The 19,276-nt window shown below is 32.3% G+C and overlaps 1 protein-coding gene across 1 annotated transcript in view; it reads left to right on the top strand.

The window, feature by feature from the left end:
- Positions 1 to 2,907: 2,907 nt before the first annotated feature.
- jim overlaps positions 2,908 to 19,276 on the top strand; it is a 70,682-nt gene continuing 54,313 nt past the window's right edge. The window contains exon 1 of the mRNA XM_068762055.1: positions 2,908 to 3,347. Within this exon, the coding sequence (XP_068618156.1) occupies positions 3,263 to 3,347 (85 nt within the window). The 5' untranslated portion in view covers positions 2,908 to 3,262. The remainder of the gene's footprint in view (positions 3,348 to 19,276) is intronic.

Raw genomic sequence — 19,276 nt, 5'->3', positions numbered from 1 at the left:
CCGGTTGCTTCTCAGCTACATGGCAGAAATAGTTCATTAGCCGCTTGTAGTGAAGCCTGTTTTTTTTACGGAGTTAATAGAAAACAGATCTGTTGGTTTTCCTGGCAGCCTCAATTTTCTTAGGTTTTTCTTCGTTTAGCAGTGCGAATTATCAAGGATTCTGTTGCAGTATAAGTTTTTAGTATAACTGAGATTACACAAGTTATTGTTTAACAAACTTTTTAATTTATTACGTGATTAACCAACGATATTACACTAGATTTTATTGTAACAGGCAATACAGTTGCTTTTTAAATCCTATACATTTGCTTACAAAAAAGTTAATATTTTTATAGAGCCTAGAGTAAGGTAACATAGCCTGTCCTGATTCCTAGTGGTAACCTTTAATACATCGCTATATTATATATAGTTATATTTATTTTAACTTACTTTCGCATTAGTCAAGGATGCATGTTTCAATTTTATTTTCAACAAAGACAATATACAAAAACATGTAATAAAGTTGAGTAGAATTAAAGATTTACTTTTTGATGATGTAAAAACTTACGTTATAAAGTTTGTAATGGAAGTTGATTAATTATATGTGTAACACCTCATTTGTCAATAAAAACCTTTAAAGCTTTTATACATCAGCCTGTATTAAGTGATAAATTAAATATATTACTTTGATTTATTATTTTTTTTAAAATGCTACAGGCCAATTACTTCTAGCAGTGCAGTCAACAGCGAGAGATAGTAAACAATAAATAGTTTTAATATGGAATAATTTTTTCGTTTTTTCTTGCTACAGTATTATTACGTTATTTATTATTTCTGGAACTAGTTATTTTTTATTAGGATTTGCTGAAAATTAATTGAGATATATCTTTGAAGCTTTTACTTCTATTACCAATCATTCCATATAGTGATTATGTAATATCAACAAAGGCAATATACAAAGGCTTGAAATTAACAAAAGTTGAATCAAAAATACATTTTTATGACATCAAAGCTAACGTTATTAAGTATGTAATATATAACGTAAATCATTTATATCTGTTAAAGACATAAAAGTACGTAATTGTTTTTTTTTAATAATCGATGTGATATTTGATTTTGAACATACATTTCAAATCGATTCAGCCTCTCTGTAATTTTAAAATCGATTTTTACTAAGACGTAAGATGTAGGTCACGTAGAAGAGTACGCGTTGATGTCGTTTCGATAAAATAGTTTACCATTCCGCGCACGATAGTACCGCACCTATTAACTAATGCATATGCAAATCTCACATTCTGTACCAAATGCAATTCGCCCGGAAAGTACGTGGAAAAACGTAAAAAAGCACCGTCAAAACCCCACATCAGATTTTAGATCATACGAGCACCAATCTCTATCTATCATTCATTAGCGAAGCTCGAATCCAATACGACATTTTTTACAATCCCCGGGCACAAAGAACGGGCGTCCTACACACACCCACACCGGCCCGTACAAACAAACCGCGCCTGTGTGCGTACAGAAAAACTTGAAAAAAATCCGACTGACCCGCGCACACATACGTAAGACCGCGAAAAAAATCACCGACACAAAGAAAGTCTACCGAAAACTTCAATACGAACTTTTGCACGCACACGAGCGAACGCCACGCACACGTACATAAATCACAAGGAAGTTTACGAGGTGTGAGTGAGTGCACCGCGTCGGTACGCGGGCTAAACTTGGCGCGGCTATGTGTTGCCGCTCACAGCTGCAGCAGTCCAAAACTTCAGCGAGGCTCGAAATCAACATGGATGTTTGAGGATATTAAAAGATAAACTTTAATTGTAACTGAATAAGGTTGTAATTGGGTCGCAGCGGCGGGGGCGGAAGCTGTTTTGGATCGGGAACAATGCGCGGGTAGTTTTCATATGGAGCTCGGTGGCGCGAGATGCAGCGACAGATAGCCCCGTCCCGCTCGCGCCTCCCCCCGCCCGCGGCGCCGCCGGGGAGGGAGTGTCGTGTCGCGTTGATGAACATTTTTCTCATTTTTATTTTTTTCCATTATTTTACGCGAATCGTTTTTAAAGGGTTTCGTCATAATTGCGAAGCCGCGAATGATTATGTCCGCTCGGCCGATGAGCCTGTACATCTCTGTATAGGAAATTAATTAGTTTCTTGCACTTTGTAAATCTGATTTACATTCGCGTTAACAGGCATTTATTTATTACACTACATATACTTACATTTACATACAAGTATTAATAAATTTTGTGTACTCAATACTTACTGGTTTACACTAATTAATATTGTCTTTTAAAATATAACTTAAAAACAATAGCGTTATTTTACCTGCTTATAGGGTAAAGTTTCTCTTTCACAAAAATTTACAAAAGAAAAAAATCAATGTGCAATACTGGCTGTCATTAAATGATGGCCCTAAGCGAAAAGAAAAAAACCTAAAGCAAACGTCAACATTACTTTCGGTACGCATGTCTCGAGGCTGTTTGGCGGGAAACTTATTTTCCCGCCTTTCCCAGTCGCCGCCATTCCCTAAATCGTCACGCAAAATTCAATCTAACAAGAATAAAAATTAAAACTACTTTTAATTAATGATTTTAAAATATTTGATATTTTAATAAAAATGTTTAAAATTTAAATTGTAGTTTAAACAATTATTTGTTTAACTTAATAATGTCTCCAATGTGAATAAAACTTTTCTAACTGGAATACGAAAAATTAAAATTGTCACGAAAAATAATGTGAAAAATTGGAAAATTTAATTCGATACATCAGAGCGTTCGGCTTATCCGGGCGTGTGTTTCAGAAGCGTCCGCTAGAAGGGGAAGCAAAAAAAGTGAAGCGAGCCCCAGTGTCGCTGTAGACGCGGCGCGCGCCGCTTGCATCCACGCGTTTCTATTATTTTGACTTACGTGTTTGATTTCGCGTAGAGTTTTGGACGGCGGTAGAGATGCGGCATTCGGTGAACACCAAACTGTGACTTTGGACCCAAGAAACAATCAAAAAAATGCAACACCGTGCCAATATTTCGGGAATCAAAAGATATTTCGTTCGTCAAAATTTTTCTTACAACCGCAACTAAACGCAGTTCAAACTAGTATACTTATTTACGATTAATTTCACATTGTTATTATTTCGTCACAAACTAATGAAGTTTTTCAATATATGAGTTGTTCCGTTATTTGTTTTTGTTGTCGTAACAAACTTTAGAGGCGTATGAACTGTACACACTCACGGACTGGACACTGTACAATATAGAGCAGAGCAGAGAAGAGAGGAAGAAATGGCGCTCGCCTCCTCTGTCAGTCTCTACTATTCGATCGTGCAGCGGGCAGCGAGACATTACTTAGAAGATTACTGTCACACAGGTCAGTAAATTAACTAAATTAATTATTTTTTTCCAGTTAACTTATAATTCACACTATTACTCCACCATCGATTATACTTTATTTATTTTGTTTACATAAGCAGCCGTTAAATGACTTAACCGATGTAGATAACTTGATCGTTTAACAATATTCATTATAGTTTTATATTTAATAGTTGTAAATATTAAAATTCATTTATTAATTAAAGAAAATTACTTGTAAATAATTAAATAAATAAAATAAACGAATTGTATACGAAGCAAGTAATTTCTACTCTAAAAATTCAAACATTTTTACAACATATCGCTTTATAATTATTTATAATAAATTTATTACTTCATGTAATTAATTGTTAAACTTATAAGCCTCAAGTTTTAAATTCTATTTATTTAAATTGAGTCATTAATAAAGATATTATACTATTTAGTAATTAATATGTCCCAAAGGGATATTAAATTATTGTAAAAATAAAAAATAGGTTACTTTTTCTAATAATAATAACTTCATCAATTATCATAAAAATCTTACATTGATGTTTAAAAAAAAGTAACTAAATCTTAGAACAGAAACTCATAAAAGAATTTTAAAATAAAATTGGATAGCCGTCGGTGAATTTTTATAACACAGATTAAAACTTGTATTAGCGTAATTAATAAAAATAAATTTACGTTATACTACTAAATATATCAAAGAAATCATAAAAGCTAATAATTAATTCTATTTAAAATGATAATTTTATATATAAATCACGGACATATCCAAACTTAATTTTATTGATTAAAAATATTTAATTAAATTATTAAAAAATCACAAACCAAATTATTAATCATATAAACGGAAATTTAATAATACGTTTAATAATATAAAAACCAGTTGTTTAATAATTTTGGATCGACTGCATTCGAAAATAGAATGCATGTTTTTTCCCTCCTTCTGTACGTTTAAACAAAATAAAATTATAAAACTGTAAATTTATGATGTTTTGCTGTTTTCATTCGATTCTCGCGCCTTTTTAAAAGGAAACTAACTGACCTATACACGCAAGAAAAATAACATAACCTATCAATATGGTACTTTCCTAAAGTGGCGAAATGACATTTATTCTTTTTAAAACAGATAATAGTAATGTTTACATATTACTGCCTGGTGACAGAAACAGATCATTTATACGTTTTTTTTTTTTTAGATAAAGATCTACCACCGAGGTTATAATTTCAATAAAATTGTGTTTTATATATAATCTGTCAAAATTTTATGAAATCATCTTTATTGTTGTTTATCATTTTAACTGACAGAACAACAGTTTATTTTCTCTAATTAGTAACATTAATAAAAAGTGTTACAGGGTTTAACAGAAGATAGCACAAGTAACTATTCGGATTTATATATCAGTTAACCCTTAAATGCATAATGATGAAAACCTTAAAAAATTAAACAGCCTATGTAGCAGTACATACATAGTGTTTTATAAGTGCAACATAAGGTTTTTTAATAAGTATAAAAAATATTAAATATTTATATGTATTTTTTTCCTATTTTTTCCTGAATTGTACTTTTCTGCAAGATATATATATATATATATTTTAAAGTATAAATAAGTCATGCATTTAAGGGTTAACAGAGTTGATATAGTTATGTGGCGAGAAATCGATGGACGCGGGAAACGCTAGCCATTGTCGCGGACTTTGACGGAGGCATATTCCTTGCAGTAGTCGTCCATCGGTTGATCTGATAATGAAGAAAAAAACATAAAATAAAATAGTTAAAGATGATATTAAAGCTATGGAAATCAGATAAAAGAAACCGGCCTCCTTTTCGAAAAGCCTTATGATAAATCTAGCAAAATAAAATTTAAATTTTGTCCGTTATAATTTTTGTTATGGAACACTGTTGCCACACTGGCTTCCACAAGATTTAAAACCTAAAACTCATTTTAAGTAGCAGGCTTGACAACTCCCCCAGCAGCCACAACTCGGGCCTTCTCATATTATTTTCATCACCGAATTGCAAAAAATCTTATAATAAAAGAACCGAATTTAGTCAATCTTGTATCCTTTCTTTTACCATACTTTTTAAAAATTTAGTTAATTTTATTAAAACTAGGAAGTTTATCTAGAATATAACGTTACCTTAATCTAGAAGATAAGGCTTGAATTTTTGCCGTCAGTCCGGCTTGGTACACTGGGACTTTACAATATACATACGCTACGATATACAGAACCATTTATTAGTTCATTAATTATTATGGTAACATCTGTAAACGCTAAATAATTTTTATACATTTTATTGTATCATTGACATAGGCTAAGAATATTGTAAATGGTTGGCAATAACAGTTTCAGAGTTTCGGAGTTGTGTTAGCAAAGCTCAAAACTCCTAACTTAAGTCTTATTTTAACTACGCTACTTTAGGAGCCTCAAATCGAGCTGTAATATAGACTTTTTCCAAGATTGGACTTAAACACATTAAACACTGTATTGTATTATATGTTTATATAATAGATTACAAATTAGTAATAATTAATGTTTTACTAATAATTCCCACCGAAAACATCATTTCCATTTTTTACTTTATAGCCAAGTAGTTGATGTTATAGTCCGCTGCAAAATACCGACGGAAGTCAACTAACTTCTGATTTTAATTATGTTGTTAAAATTAATTAAAAATTTAATGAATCGTACTTATTTTTTAATTCTAGCGCCGTATTATTATGTAATAAAAACTCACGTATCGCATATACATGATGTTTGATTATGAGTTTTAAACATTCAATGTTTTATATTATAATATACACGTAAAAAGTCGTTAAATTACATTTAATAGAGCAACTGTTGAATTTCGGGCCGGCTCCTCTCAACAGATCAGCGTTCCCAGACGGTGGTAGCTTATTACGTGTAATATTAAAATAATCGACGATTCAATCGTGCATGCTTACTAAAATAATAATATTATACAATATGTATTATGTTATATTATATAATATCAGAAATAATTAATAACAAAATGATAGAATAATAAAAAAAAGGTTAACAAAATTCTAATAACAATATATAAAATTTAATTATTGTTTACTATCTGTCTTTGTAGTGTTAGAAGTTTTTGGCCTGTAGATATAATAGAAAAATAAGTAAATCGTGTTTCAGAGTGATCACTTTATTCAGTCTTTGAAAATAAATGTAACAGCTTTTAAAATTGTTTACTGACAAATAAGATGTACATTCACACATTTAAAACTTTAAATCTTTTATCAATCATTCTGTATAGAACGTACAATAATAAATTTCAAGTATATATAAAAATTTGGTCTTATATACAATGTAACTCTCATTATTTAAATATAATTTACGTAATAAATTAAAAAAATTGTCTTCTTTATTTCTGTAATGGAAAATATGTTTTTATATACGATTCGTACTTATTTAAATATATTGTTAAATTACATATTCAGATTGATCCAGTTTCGAAATCAATAAATAAATAATTAATGTATAAACACATTTAAAATGTTATAAATTTGATAAGAATAAATTTCAACAATAACACCGTTAAGGTTGTGCATAACAAATCGATTTTCACTGATTTATTTAATTAGTTTCATTTCTAATTTAATGTTCCATCAATTTATAAAATTTAAATTTAGAGTCTTTTGTATAAATATATTAATATTCATTACACTTTAATGTTTAAGTTTTGAATACAGTAATAAATAAAATTGGAGTATATGTAAATCATATAAGTAATTATTTATTCTACTCAATCTAGGTTTTTTTGCAGCGAATGGAATTTTACATTTTCGGCCGTGGAATAACGAATAAAATCGCGTATATTTCAATTATAAAAATGTTTACTATTTCTTATTTACATTATTTTAAAAATATTTTACTGTACTGCAAAAATTTTTCGATGTGAAATCAAACAAAAATGATTTTTAAAACTATTAGATAGTGCTATATATTCGTATTATTAGTGAGAGTGTATGCTATATCAGTGGATCTATATGCTGTATGCTATATGCTATAATTATATTATAACTTTACTTCACTTATAACGTTATTATCAAGCGTATAAAATATTATTCCTAATTCAAAGTCGCTATTGATATATTACAATAGCATACGAAATACATGATTAACGCCCACCACCTAGACTTAAAAGCTTTGAAAATATTAATAACGATAAATAACAATTATTTTTATTCACAATCGAACACCGATCGCCCTTTAGCTGGAAACGTGTACATTCGCGCACGACAATCTCTTCAGAAGTTTTATTATTATTTCGTTCTAACATATCAATTGACAACAAGTCTTTCCCGGATATTAAAATTTATCTTTAATATTTTGATATCTTCATTGTATTGTATTTTATAACGAAGATGTATTTTGAAGTAATATAGTTATATAAATATTTTAGAATAATTATGATTTCTTACATTATTTAGATTCAACAAATTTTTTGACGTATAACAATGTATGATACATGTAATATTATTATGTTTTAACAATGTCTACTTAGTTTATATGAATAAAACAAAACGAATATTCTTCGCGTATGGAGAAGCTTTTTTTAATTTAAATTATTCATTTTTATGCATAAATTAGTAATATTTATAAAAGAAAATAAAAAGCATGTCTCATAGAATATATTTATTAATTAAATAAATACAAAAATTACATTTAATAGGAGTATTCAACATTTTTAATTTATAATGTTTATAACTAATTATATCCCACACAGGATCAAGACGTCTTGATTATTCGTGATGTATTTAATTACAATCCATACAGTTCCTACAAACACATACTAATTAATAAAAAAAAGCTTGAAGCGCTTGTCTGCGGTGGACAATGTAACGAAAGAGCTGTTGAGCGCGAGCGTACCGGCGCAGGAACCAGTCGCGTTCTCGGCGGAGTTTATAGGAACCAGTTCGCGACGGTAATCGCATCGGCCGTCGGGCGTGCGTTTATATGCAAATGCGGTGCATCTCCCGCCGCAAAGGTCAAGGTCGAGTCACACTGACTAGACGTAATGCTGTCCGCGTTCCTCTGCACGCGACTGTACCTGGCAGGGCCAAATACCAGTTCAGACCGCCGCACCATTTTACTGTCGCTTTCTGTCTTCACCTCCGTTTGCCGCATCCCGCACTCTTTATTCAGTTCAGTGAACTGACTCGAAAATATTAACCCTACCGATTTCTCCAAAAACCTTCTTTGTTACGCTACTTTAATGTATATATTTACATCTTTACCATAATTAAAAATTGTTTAAACAACTTCTTATTTCATTTTGGGGTCCAATACATTCTTATTTTTTACGAAATATATACAGGGTGATTATAGACGTAAAAGCTTAAAAGGGTCGAATGTATAGCATATTTAATATCAATAAATGCATCGTATACCCTAGTCAAAAATCTAGGGTCTCAAAAATAATAAACAACGTTATAATAATTAATTATTGTTTAAAATCTGTCCCCGCAGACTTCGTACTGCTTGAAGCATTCTAATAGACTTTTAGAGTGATAACTTTATATAGCTATACATTCATACCTTTGCAGCTTTCACACCTACATTCAAGCGTTCGCCACTGTTACTTTTCATGTTAATATATCAATTGCCTTTTAAAACAGTACGAAGATCGTATAAGAAACATATGATATTGGTAGCAGAAAAATTAGTATAAGAAAATTATAGCTTTGTGATAAAGATATTAAATATCGTTCCACCATTTCCGATCACATGTGATAAGTTAAGAGAGACTAGAACTTAATTACAGGTGGCATTGCCTCTTACTTCAATCCATATAGCAACAAAGTAAGTGTAACAAACAGGGTATAACCATTTGATATATAAATAATTATTCATTTCGATAAAGATATACAAGACCGTTTATTACATCTAGATTTTTAAAACTTAAAAATATTATCTTTATGAAAAGTTTGTGGTTGGTTAAGCTTGGTTGAGAGTTGGAATAATACGCAGATAACAACAGTCTCTTAACTCGGAAGGAAAGTTATTTTTTTTAAATAGTTGTAATGGAATAGGCGTTTGTCTTCCATCTCACCTGATGGAAAGTGTAGATGAAAACGAAGGTGGTACACGCCCATCCAAAAGAAACCTTTTCACTCTACTCGTAAAGGCTCCAGAGTTCAGCTCATCAGGAAAAATAGACCCAGGCAAGTTGTTCCAAATCTTGGCGACTCTCACCAAAAACGAGCTGTCTAACCGTTTAGTTCAACTTTTCGGTATGTCAACAACGTAAGGATGAAACTTTTTATTTATATTGGAATAATCGTATTTTAACTACTATACTATCTATTATCATAACATCTCTATTATATATAATTTATTGTAATATTGTAAGAATATAACTAACATTAATTTTATGAAAAATCAAATTCTTATTCGGAACTAATTTTATCGGTAAATGTACGGAATTACAATAAGCTCCTAATACAATTTTTTAAAAAAAAAACTTGTCAAACTATAACAGTGTTAAGGATTTTAAGTCAAAATAATGTATAGTAATGATTTGTTTACAAATGACTATTCTCATGCGTTTAGAACCTTCGTAAATTTAAGCTGAAGAATATCGGAAGGATATAAATTTTTCTAGTTTCTATTAAGGCTCTTCTAGTATATTTTTCGTGGCGTACGTAAATGGTAACCGTTATGACTTTAAGGTATTGGGGATAATAATGTAAATAATCGCCTTTCAATAAAGTCATACTGTATGTATAATTTATTGAAAGTCTTTGACGCTCTGGTAGCTCTATATCACGAAGCCAACGAACTTTTCATTCATTTCATTGTTTCATTGCTTAATTTTTTTAAAAAAAATATGTAAATAATTTACACAAACAAAACATGGATACAATGAAACATATCGTATTGACTTTAATTTTGGCTATAAAAAAATTCAATATAAACCTATTTTTAGAGGTAATCTTCATGTCAGCGTATTTACTCCCAATGCAAGGTCTCCCCCTGAGGTCGCCACTTGCGCTGCCCGCAACCTTGACGGTTTTGTCGGTTTACCTAGTAGATATATATATGTATATTAAGGTATTATTAAACCTCAGCATTCAAATCTTAGAATAACTTGTTAATAAAGAAAATAAAATAAAAATTATTTAAAAAAAATTAAAGTAACACTTGTGTCGGTGACTGTACAACAATCCGATTAGCCCTTTATAGGTAAGTAGGCAAATTTGTGTCCGCAGCGATCAGGGTACTCGCTGAAGCAATGTTCCGCTTCACGGTACGACGGTAATCAGGTGGTAATCTTGTTACAGCGGCGTCTACTCACCGCCTTCAGATAACTGGATACCATTCCGTACCATCATCATTCCAATGACAGACGACAACTCATAGATATGGATATTCCCTTAAAGTTTCCAAAACAGACGCCCTTGGCAGGACTGTTCCAGTTTTATACAGGATGTTTGATTATAGGTGAAAATGCTTTTCGCTGTCAATTAATGTATTGTACACCATATCCAAAAATCAAACGTTTCAGAAATAATAAATAACTATATGATTATATGATACATAAGAACAATTATAATTTAATTACAGGCTTTCTTGCATTCCTACAGAAAGGTATCATTTACGTACCATATTTCAAAATTATCGCTTTATACGGGGCTGTATAGAAATATAGTAAGTTATCTACAATCAATTATATATAAGAAATCTTCCTGTACATAACATGAACCAATCTTATAGCGACCAAGTTATAAAAATAAATTAGAATCAAGTCTTATGAAATTCATTCTAAAACTATATTAAATCTAAAATTTTATTATTGTCTGAACGTGACTCAATACGTTGTTTGCCTAAAAAATATTAGAACTTTATAACATGTTTATGTATGTTTTACACGAAGTCGTTTCTAATTCGTAACAATATTTTAATTAGTGGTATAATTACTGTATTAATCATTTAAATTAATACTAATTATTTATAGATTAAACTGTATTAGTTATAATATAAAAGTTTTAAAAGGGTTGAATGTACAGCTCATTTGTCAGAAAAAAGCGATCATTTTGAAATATATTACATTAATTGATATTTAATTTTGGAATATAATAGACTATCAGGCAATAAAAACTATGCAGGGACAGATAATAAATAATTAATTTTGATATGTAGTAAATTCGAATTTTAAAAACGCTTTTTCTTATAGTATTATCATTACGGTATATATTATTTCTGTAGCAACAGATCATTGAGAGCTTATAAACATATTTCCAATCACCCTGTAAACATGAGACAAGGTCATGGAATAACATTCAGTGTCTTAAACAAAAATTTAAAAAAAAACGACATAATTTTTGTATATTTTCTCACGTACCGACACTCGTTCACATTTAGAATACACACACAAGCTAATCGAGTGTAAGTATATTCACACACATATAGATACGTCTTTCACATCAATTATTCCACGGTGAGGACTTTTAAAGGACTTTGCAATGATAAAATAGATACGGAGCCGCGATTATCATATTATTTGCGCAATTTACGATATCATCTAGAATAAGGAAAACGCGGCGTGTATATCGTCCATTTTTAATTTGGTTACATTACAATGCACTATCGTTTCATCTTTTGATTTTAACATACGGAGTAATTAAGTCGAAAACAAAAAATATCCAGTAACGGAATTAGTGTGTTTACCTGCAGATGTTCAGACAAACTTTATTAGCGATGCATGATATCGCCACGGAGCATTCAATTTGTATACATTCGTAATTATTCTTCTATGAATAGTTTGTGATATTTTTATTCTGTTACAATATAAATCTATTTATAATTGCAATATTGTTTCAATAAAAAAATACATTGCATGTTTCATGCTTAATTTTCAAAATCTACTTAAAGAGATTTCATATGAGTTTCTTTTAAAGTCATATCGACTAGTATTATCTGCATCTGCCTTCTGCAAGGTATATGCTTCTTCCATAGCACGCCACGTTGACCGGTCTTGTATTCAGTGACCTCCTACGGCATTGACTATGTCCCGCCACGTCTACTGGCTTTTATCATAAGGATAATAGAATACTAAACTCCACTAGGAGATCCTTGTGCCGTTCACCTTAATTCTAAAGATCAAGACTTCCTTTCATAAGAAAAGTTAGGGGTTTTCTTGGGAAAGCAATGGCAATGAGATCCATATTAGCCTTACGAGGTAGTTGGTAATAAATAAAAAAAATTATTTCTGGCTTAGCGTAAAATAAATACCAAAAAATATTTTACAATTACCAAAAAAAATAACCTTTGCTTAGCTAAGTAATGCAGTACAGCTTAACCCGCACTACATCGCTGATTCTCAGTAAGGAGCCCAGTGACCCACAATAATCTGAATAAACGTACGCAACCTGCCGTGTCAGTGTTCCGTTTACTTATTTCAACTAAACAGACATTATTATTATACGTTTAAATGTAAAACTGCATGATATAAGATACTAAGGCCCGTTACTACTCGCAAATCTTAATACAAGGTGAGATTCTCAAATAATAAAATAAATATACGGATACGTGGATACAATTTTCTGAATTTCCCTGACGTTGAATAATTGTCAACATTGAACAATTAGTTCAAAAAATGAACGGTTAGTAAGACATAAGTATCATAGATTATCAGTAGAACCAGTTGGAAGTGGTCTGCGTCCAGTATCTTACGCTGTACTTGGTCCAGGTCTCTACTTCAGAATCTTACGGTCATCGGCCATTTGTTCTGCGCTCTATGTGACCTGATTACTGCCTTCAACTGACCAATCCGCTGGGCTATATCGATTATCAGCCGATAAACGCCTACTGCGAGGTATTGTCCTCTCCCTAAGATAGCCACGAAGACCTTTCTTGCGCCGCTTCTTTCATCAATGGACAATATACAAAACGTTAGAAATAGTATATTTAACAAAAAAAACACGCAAACCGCCCCGCTCAAACACGCGCCCCGCCCATTTTTTTTAGATTAGACCATTCATATAAAAGGATGGGTCGAATGTTTAGCTATGCGTCCACCGTTCGCAAAAACGGGACAACGGTAATATTTGCCGTGTAATTGCAGTTTTTGTGATAATTTAAAATCGATTTAATATACTCCTTTCCTTTCAAAGTACTGTCAAAAGTTTTTTGGCGACTTATTACTATCAAAATTATATTTAGTTACTTATAGCGTTTAAAATGATTAAGAAATAATTTTAAATTAAGAAAAGGACCAATATTTAGCCACTTCCGCACATGCAGTGGTAGTCGTGCAATGAAATGCACCGCCCGCCAGCCCGCTGACAAATGCGTATGCGGCAAACAATGCAAATCACACAACCGCCACAACCAAATTACTCAACACGTGTTTCACCCCTCCACGGGGCATCTTCAGGAGTTATGTGTAACATAACTCCTGAAGATGCTGTTAGGATGGACTTCCGCGAGGTAACGCCTGATTCCATTAAAATAATTTATTTGAAATTGTTTTAGTCAATGACTATCACGCGTATTGTAATCTTATAAAGGCTGATTAGTAACAGGCGTAAAAGCTTTAAAGAAGTGAACGTGATGCTCGTCTTAGTCACTTTAACCCATAGATCACTGGTCACTGCAAGACATAGATCTCCCCCAAAGACATCTAATGGGGTATATACCATTATTGCCAACCTAGGCAGGCGGCCAATTGTAGTATAGCATTATTATATACAGAGGAAGCTGCTGCCTATTCTCTGGTAAGTTGTTGGCGAACAATGGCAATCTTATGTAATTAATACACAAAGTGTGAATTATATAAGATTCTATCCCGGGAATCAAACACGCGATCTAAGATAGTAAATCACAGACCTTACTGCTAAGCTACCACTGCTTATATGTTGTCGATTACTGTATGGTACACCCTATGTAAAATAGAAGGTTTAATAAATAATAAATATCTTAATTATAATATAATAAGAATTTGTATATATTATATTATTATAATAGAGACTATAATGGAGAAAAAGCACTTCGTCGTCTCAAAATATCAGATCAAATTTATTCGTTTTGATACATATTTTTATATGTAATAAAAAAAAGCAAATTCCTAATAATTAAACGTCTTAAAAATACCTTACACTAGAGGTCGTTCAACATAGCAAATAACGTGGGCCATGTCACGTGTCGGACCACACCGCCTAAGTTTACAAACACCAGCTCACTGATTAACACACGTCCGGAACTCAATAATGACGAATCAACTGTTTCAACAAACAATACGGAAACTTTACGAAATGTAAATTAAAATGTTTAATGTTAAATACTATATTTATTACTATATGTCGAAAATATTATTTCATAATTACTTATATTCATATATATAGTATAGTGGCCCCTCAGTGATTTAAAACCAAAGTCTACCGATGTGTGTTACTCACTCACACACAATTTAACTAAAATAATTCAGCGGATTAGCAAGCAGAAGTAACAATATACAGGCGACATAGGGCGTAAAAAAATAGCCACTGGGACCTCAAGGTTTGTGAAGAACGCAGCGTGGGACATCCAACTCAAAGGTGAAGAGAAAGATAGGGTCTTATTAGTAATCTATGAGGGAAGTCTACGACCAGCAGTAGACGCTTGGCGATTCAAAGCGATAACTTTTAGTCTGTGCCGTCCCAAGTAAGGCTTTATTTACATCCACCAACAAGAGATACAAATATTCGTCTACTCTTAATAAAATAATCAAGCGATTTTACATCGTCACAGTGCTTAAAGAGTTTATTCTAGACAAAGATCAGGACGTTATACACCTTCAGTAATTTATTTATTTCATTACTATATATCTAGTCTATAAATCGATTCCACTCCCTAACCTTTTAAGTTATTTAATGGAATCAGGCGTTACCTCGCGGAAGTCCATCCTAAGTAAGAAAAGGACCAATATTTAGCCACTGCCGCACATGCATTGGTAGTCGTGCAATGAAATGCACCGCCCGCCAGCCCGCTGATAAATGCGTATGCGGCAAACAATGCGAATCACACAACCGCCACCACCAAACTACTCAACACGTGTTTCACCCCTCCGCGGGGCATCTTCAGGAGTCATGTTACACCGATTAGTGCCGTTTGACTCTGAGGTTGTTTAAATATTGGTCCTTTTCTTACCTTTTAAGTAGACAGACCCTTCGGCTCCGTGAACTCAGCTCCGATGAAGCTATAGAAGCCTTCAGGCTAACAGCAATAACTTCAACAGAGAATAAGTAAAAAATTACCAATGCTAATTACATAAATATAAAACTCGACACATCAAACTGAATTTAAAAATTCCGCTAACAGGTATGCAAAACTCGAGGTGATGGGTGAAACTTCCTTAAGGATTCGTAAGTGGAGTTACAAAATTCCGGTTGATATCAAAGGGCTTTAGTAATTACTCACATACGGGTGGTTATGGACAAATAAAAACGAGCATTAAGTTTATTAGATAAGATGCATTTTCGCACGCGGAACTGTCTTCCCCTATCCGGTGAACACTTATCGGAGTTAGGGGAAGGCTCGCGCTAACCTAACGGAACACTCGCGTCATGTTTACAAACAGAAACGCGCGACGGAGAACGTGCACAGTCGCGTGCCGATAAAACGTGTTTAGAATGTGATAACGACGCCCGCCTTCATGGGACGTGCTTTTGTTACCGATAAAGACATCATATCCTTTACCGAAAGTAATTGTTTCGTAATATCTATCAAAAATCGACCCACAAGGGGTAGATGAAGGTTCCTCAGGTAGTCTTTCAGTATAGTTACTGTAAACAATAGTAGGTTAGAAACTCGAAGAAGCTATAAATGCCAAAAGGCGTATAGCTGAGGCCTTAAGGTTCTGGAGTTAAGTCCACGGACTGATGTGTTCCCTAGTTACTAAGCTAGTAGATATCCTACGACTGAAAAGATGGCTATAGGTACAGCATTATTCATACTAAAAAAATCCATGAAGCACGGTATTCAACTCGGTAAAATAAATAATATAATGGTCCGAGAAGGGGAGAAGGGACTTTCCGAGAGATGTCTCGTCACTGTCCCTATAACTTACGATAGGTGATGGTGATCCCGACAGCTTAAAGTAACCGATTTTACCTATGTAAGGTACCGCTGTAAAAGTTTTTAAAGACATATAGTACAAGGCTACTATATTATGTACAAAAAAAATTAGACCTATTTAATTTTGTCAACATTATCATTATTTCAACCATTGGACGTCCACAGTTGGACATAGGCCTCCCCACGACCGTAAAAAGATCGTTTGATGATATGATGATGAAACAAATAGATTAATTCTTTATAATCATTTCTGTCAATCTTTTGACATATGTTGAAAGTATGCAATCTACGCAAAAATCACATATATTTGATAACTAAAAAACGTATAATTATGTGAACAAAAAACTGTTTAAACTTTTTAATTTCCAATGGATACTGGCAACTTTTATTATTGACGCTGTCAAATTTTGGCGCCAAAACCGATTCGTACGAAATTATTCAAGTCGGGTTCCATAAATACTTTTTTTATACAAATGTGTAACAAAAAATCTGTTAGAAAGATTTTTTAAACGCGTGTGTAGAAGCCAACGTGACATTGATAAATTAATTGCCATTTTGACAATGTGTAAAATGATATTTTTTAAATAAAGTTAATGTTGAAGTAGGAACTAATTTTAAATAGGAGTAAATTAGTATAAGAAAAGAAAAAAGTTCCCCCAGTGTCAATAGGGAAAGATAAAAATAAAGTGTGATACTTTCTACCCGCGTAAAGTTTGCGTTAAAGTCATCCCTGCATCCACCTGTAGGACATCCCAACTTGCGTAAGGGTTCGTTTCTCCCCCGCCCTTGAACTTGGGCGAGTGGCCTCCGTTGCCCCAGCGCGACTCGGGTCAACACACAGCAATATTATTATTCCGAGCCGATGTGTAACCCTCTTTATTTATTGCGGACGGGGCCTTATTGATATTTGATGAAGGCATTACTTTGTTTAGGGAGACATTTGTAAGCACTTGTTTACGGAGCGGAACGACGCTTCGAAAATTATTTTTACTATGCGACATTTTTTTTAATTAATAAATTTAATTGTCTTAAAATTGTTTATATCGAATAACTTTCTAGAATACAGAATAAAAAAATCCACTAACATACTTATTCTACAATTCGTTCCATTATTAATAATATCTACAATAATATTCATTTGTTATATGTGCACATGTGAATATTATTTTTATAATAATATAAATTAAATAAAAATCCCTTGCTATCCTTAATGATTCTAGTAAAGAATCTGTTACCATTGTTAACAATAATTTTCATAGTAATTAAAATAAATCTATATTACCAAAACATCTGATTGGATACCAAAGAAGAACTACTACGAGAAGTAAGTTTAAATGTTAACAAATTTGTAGAACTCCAGGATAGTTTATAATGACAGAATTAACATGTGTGATGCTACAGTTTTTATTATATATTGCATATCTCATAAGCTTGAAAAAAGTAACTAAATAGGATGATTGAATATAGCATTAAAGGCGTGAATTTCTGGTTAACTTCAGAAATCACAGTCTGTGCGGACAGATAAAAGAGTATAATTAATATATTATTATTAAATTGTTAATTATTTTTGAAATCGTTGACTTTTTAATACATTGTACTATAAAGTAATTGACAGCAAATGAGGTATAGATTCACTCCTTAAAGCTCTATATATATATATATATATATATCCAATAACCCTGTTGACTTTCTGGCTTGTATATCGCAGTATTAAATTCGTGATAACCACATTAAATGTTTTAATACTATTCGTCTATCGCGTGTCAAAGACAAATAAATATTAAGGGTAGGTACAGTTTAAAATTTAAAATAAACTAAGGGAAATTAAAGGAAGAATATACGACATAAATGGCGAATGGTCGTGAACCACATCAAAACCAATAATTGTGTAGACAGTCAACTAAAAGTTATCGTATCTAATCAAGTTAAATCGTGATTCTAAAAAGTAAATTAGACAATAGTAATTCGTAGAGTTGGCGGTAAGATTTCGTTCATAGATATCATTTCCCAATACCTTTAATATAATGACCGAACGAAATTGATTTAGCTGATACTTTTAATTTTAGGAGAAAGTTTTTAACGTATCTTAATTAGAAACAACTGTTTACGTAATTCAATTTAATAAAAAAATATACAATGCTATATATATGTAAAGAAAATTTTATGATCGTATAGAAGTGGATGTATAGGACATTTACTGTAAATAAATACAGCGTACAGTCTATCCATAAATCAACGGTTTATAAAAGAATAAAGAGCAGTGCTAGCTCATCGGTAAGGATTCGCGATTATAAATCGCGGGATCGATTCCCAAGATGTACAATCAGATATAATTTCCACTTTGTGCATTGATTATATAGGATTGCTACAGTTATGTAACGGCAGCCGAGTCTTCTACGTTCTGTAATCCCACATTGCGATTGCCAACCCGCCTGCTAAACGTGGTGAAAAAGGTATTACCCCCCGTAGAAACCTTTGGGGGAGACATATGCATAGGCCTCTGGAAGCTGAAAAGCTATAAAGGCGTTTTCAGAATCATAATCAATACATATTAAAATTAATTATTGTTTACTGTCTGCCCCTGCGGACTTTATATTGCTAGAAATTATCGTCCCGTCACATTTCAATAGAGCATGGTTGCACAGACTTATTAAGACTAGGGGCCACTCGCGAAAATCATGAACTGATGGCCGCCAGATGTATAGATAATTAAATACAAAAAAGAATTACATATATATAGCATTTAATATTAATTAGAATTCATTTTTATAGAGAGTATTATTCTCGCTGTCGGCGGACCGCATGCAGCCCGCGGGCCGCGGTCTGTGCATCCTTGAATGCATCTGTCTGTGCATCGCGGTC

This window comes from Battus philenor, unplaced genomic scaffold, assembly GCF_028537555.1.
Source record: "Battus philenor isolate CCGP_79_NKW_IND1 unplaced genomic scaffold, ilBatPhil1.0.hap1 SCAF_16, whole genome shotgun sequence".
In the NCBI taxonomy this organism is placed as follows: domain Eukaryota; kingdom Metazoa; phylum Arthropoda; class Insecta; order Lepidoptera; family Papilionidae; genus Battus; species Battus philenor.
The sequence above is the reverse complement of the archived record's forward strand: the minus strand, read 5'-3'. Positions and strand labels throughout refer to the sequence as shown.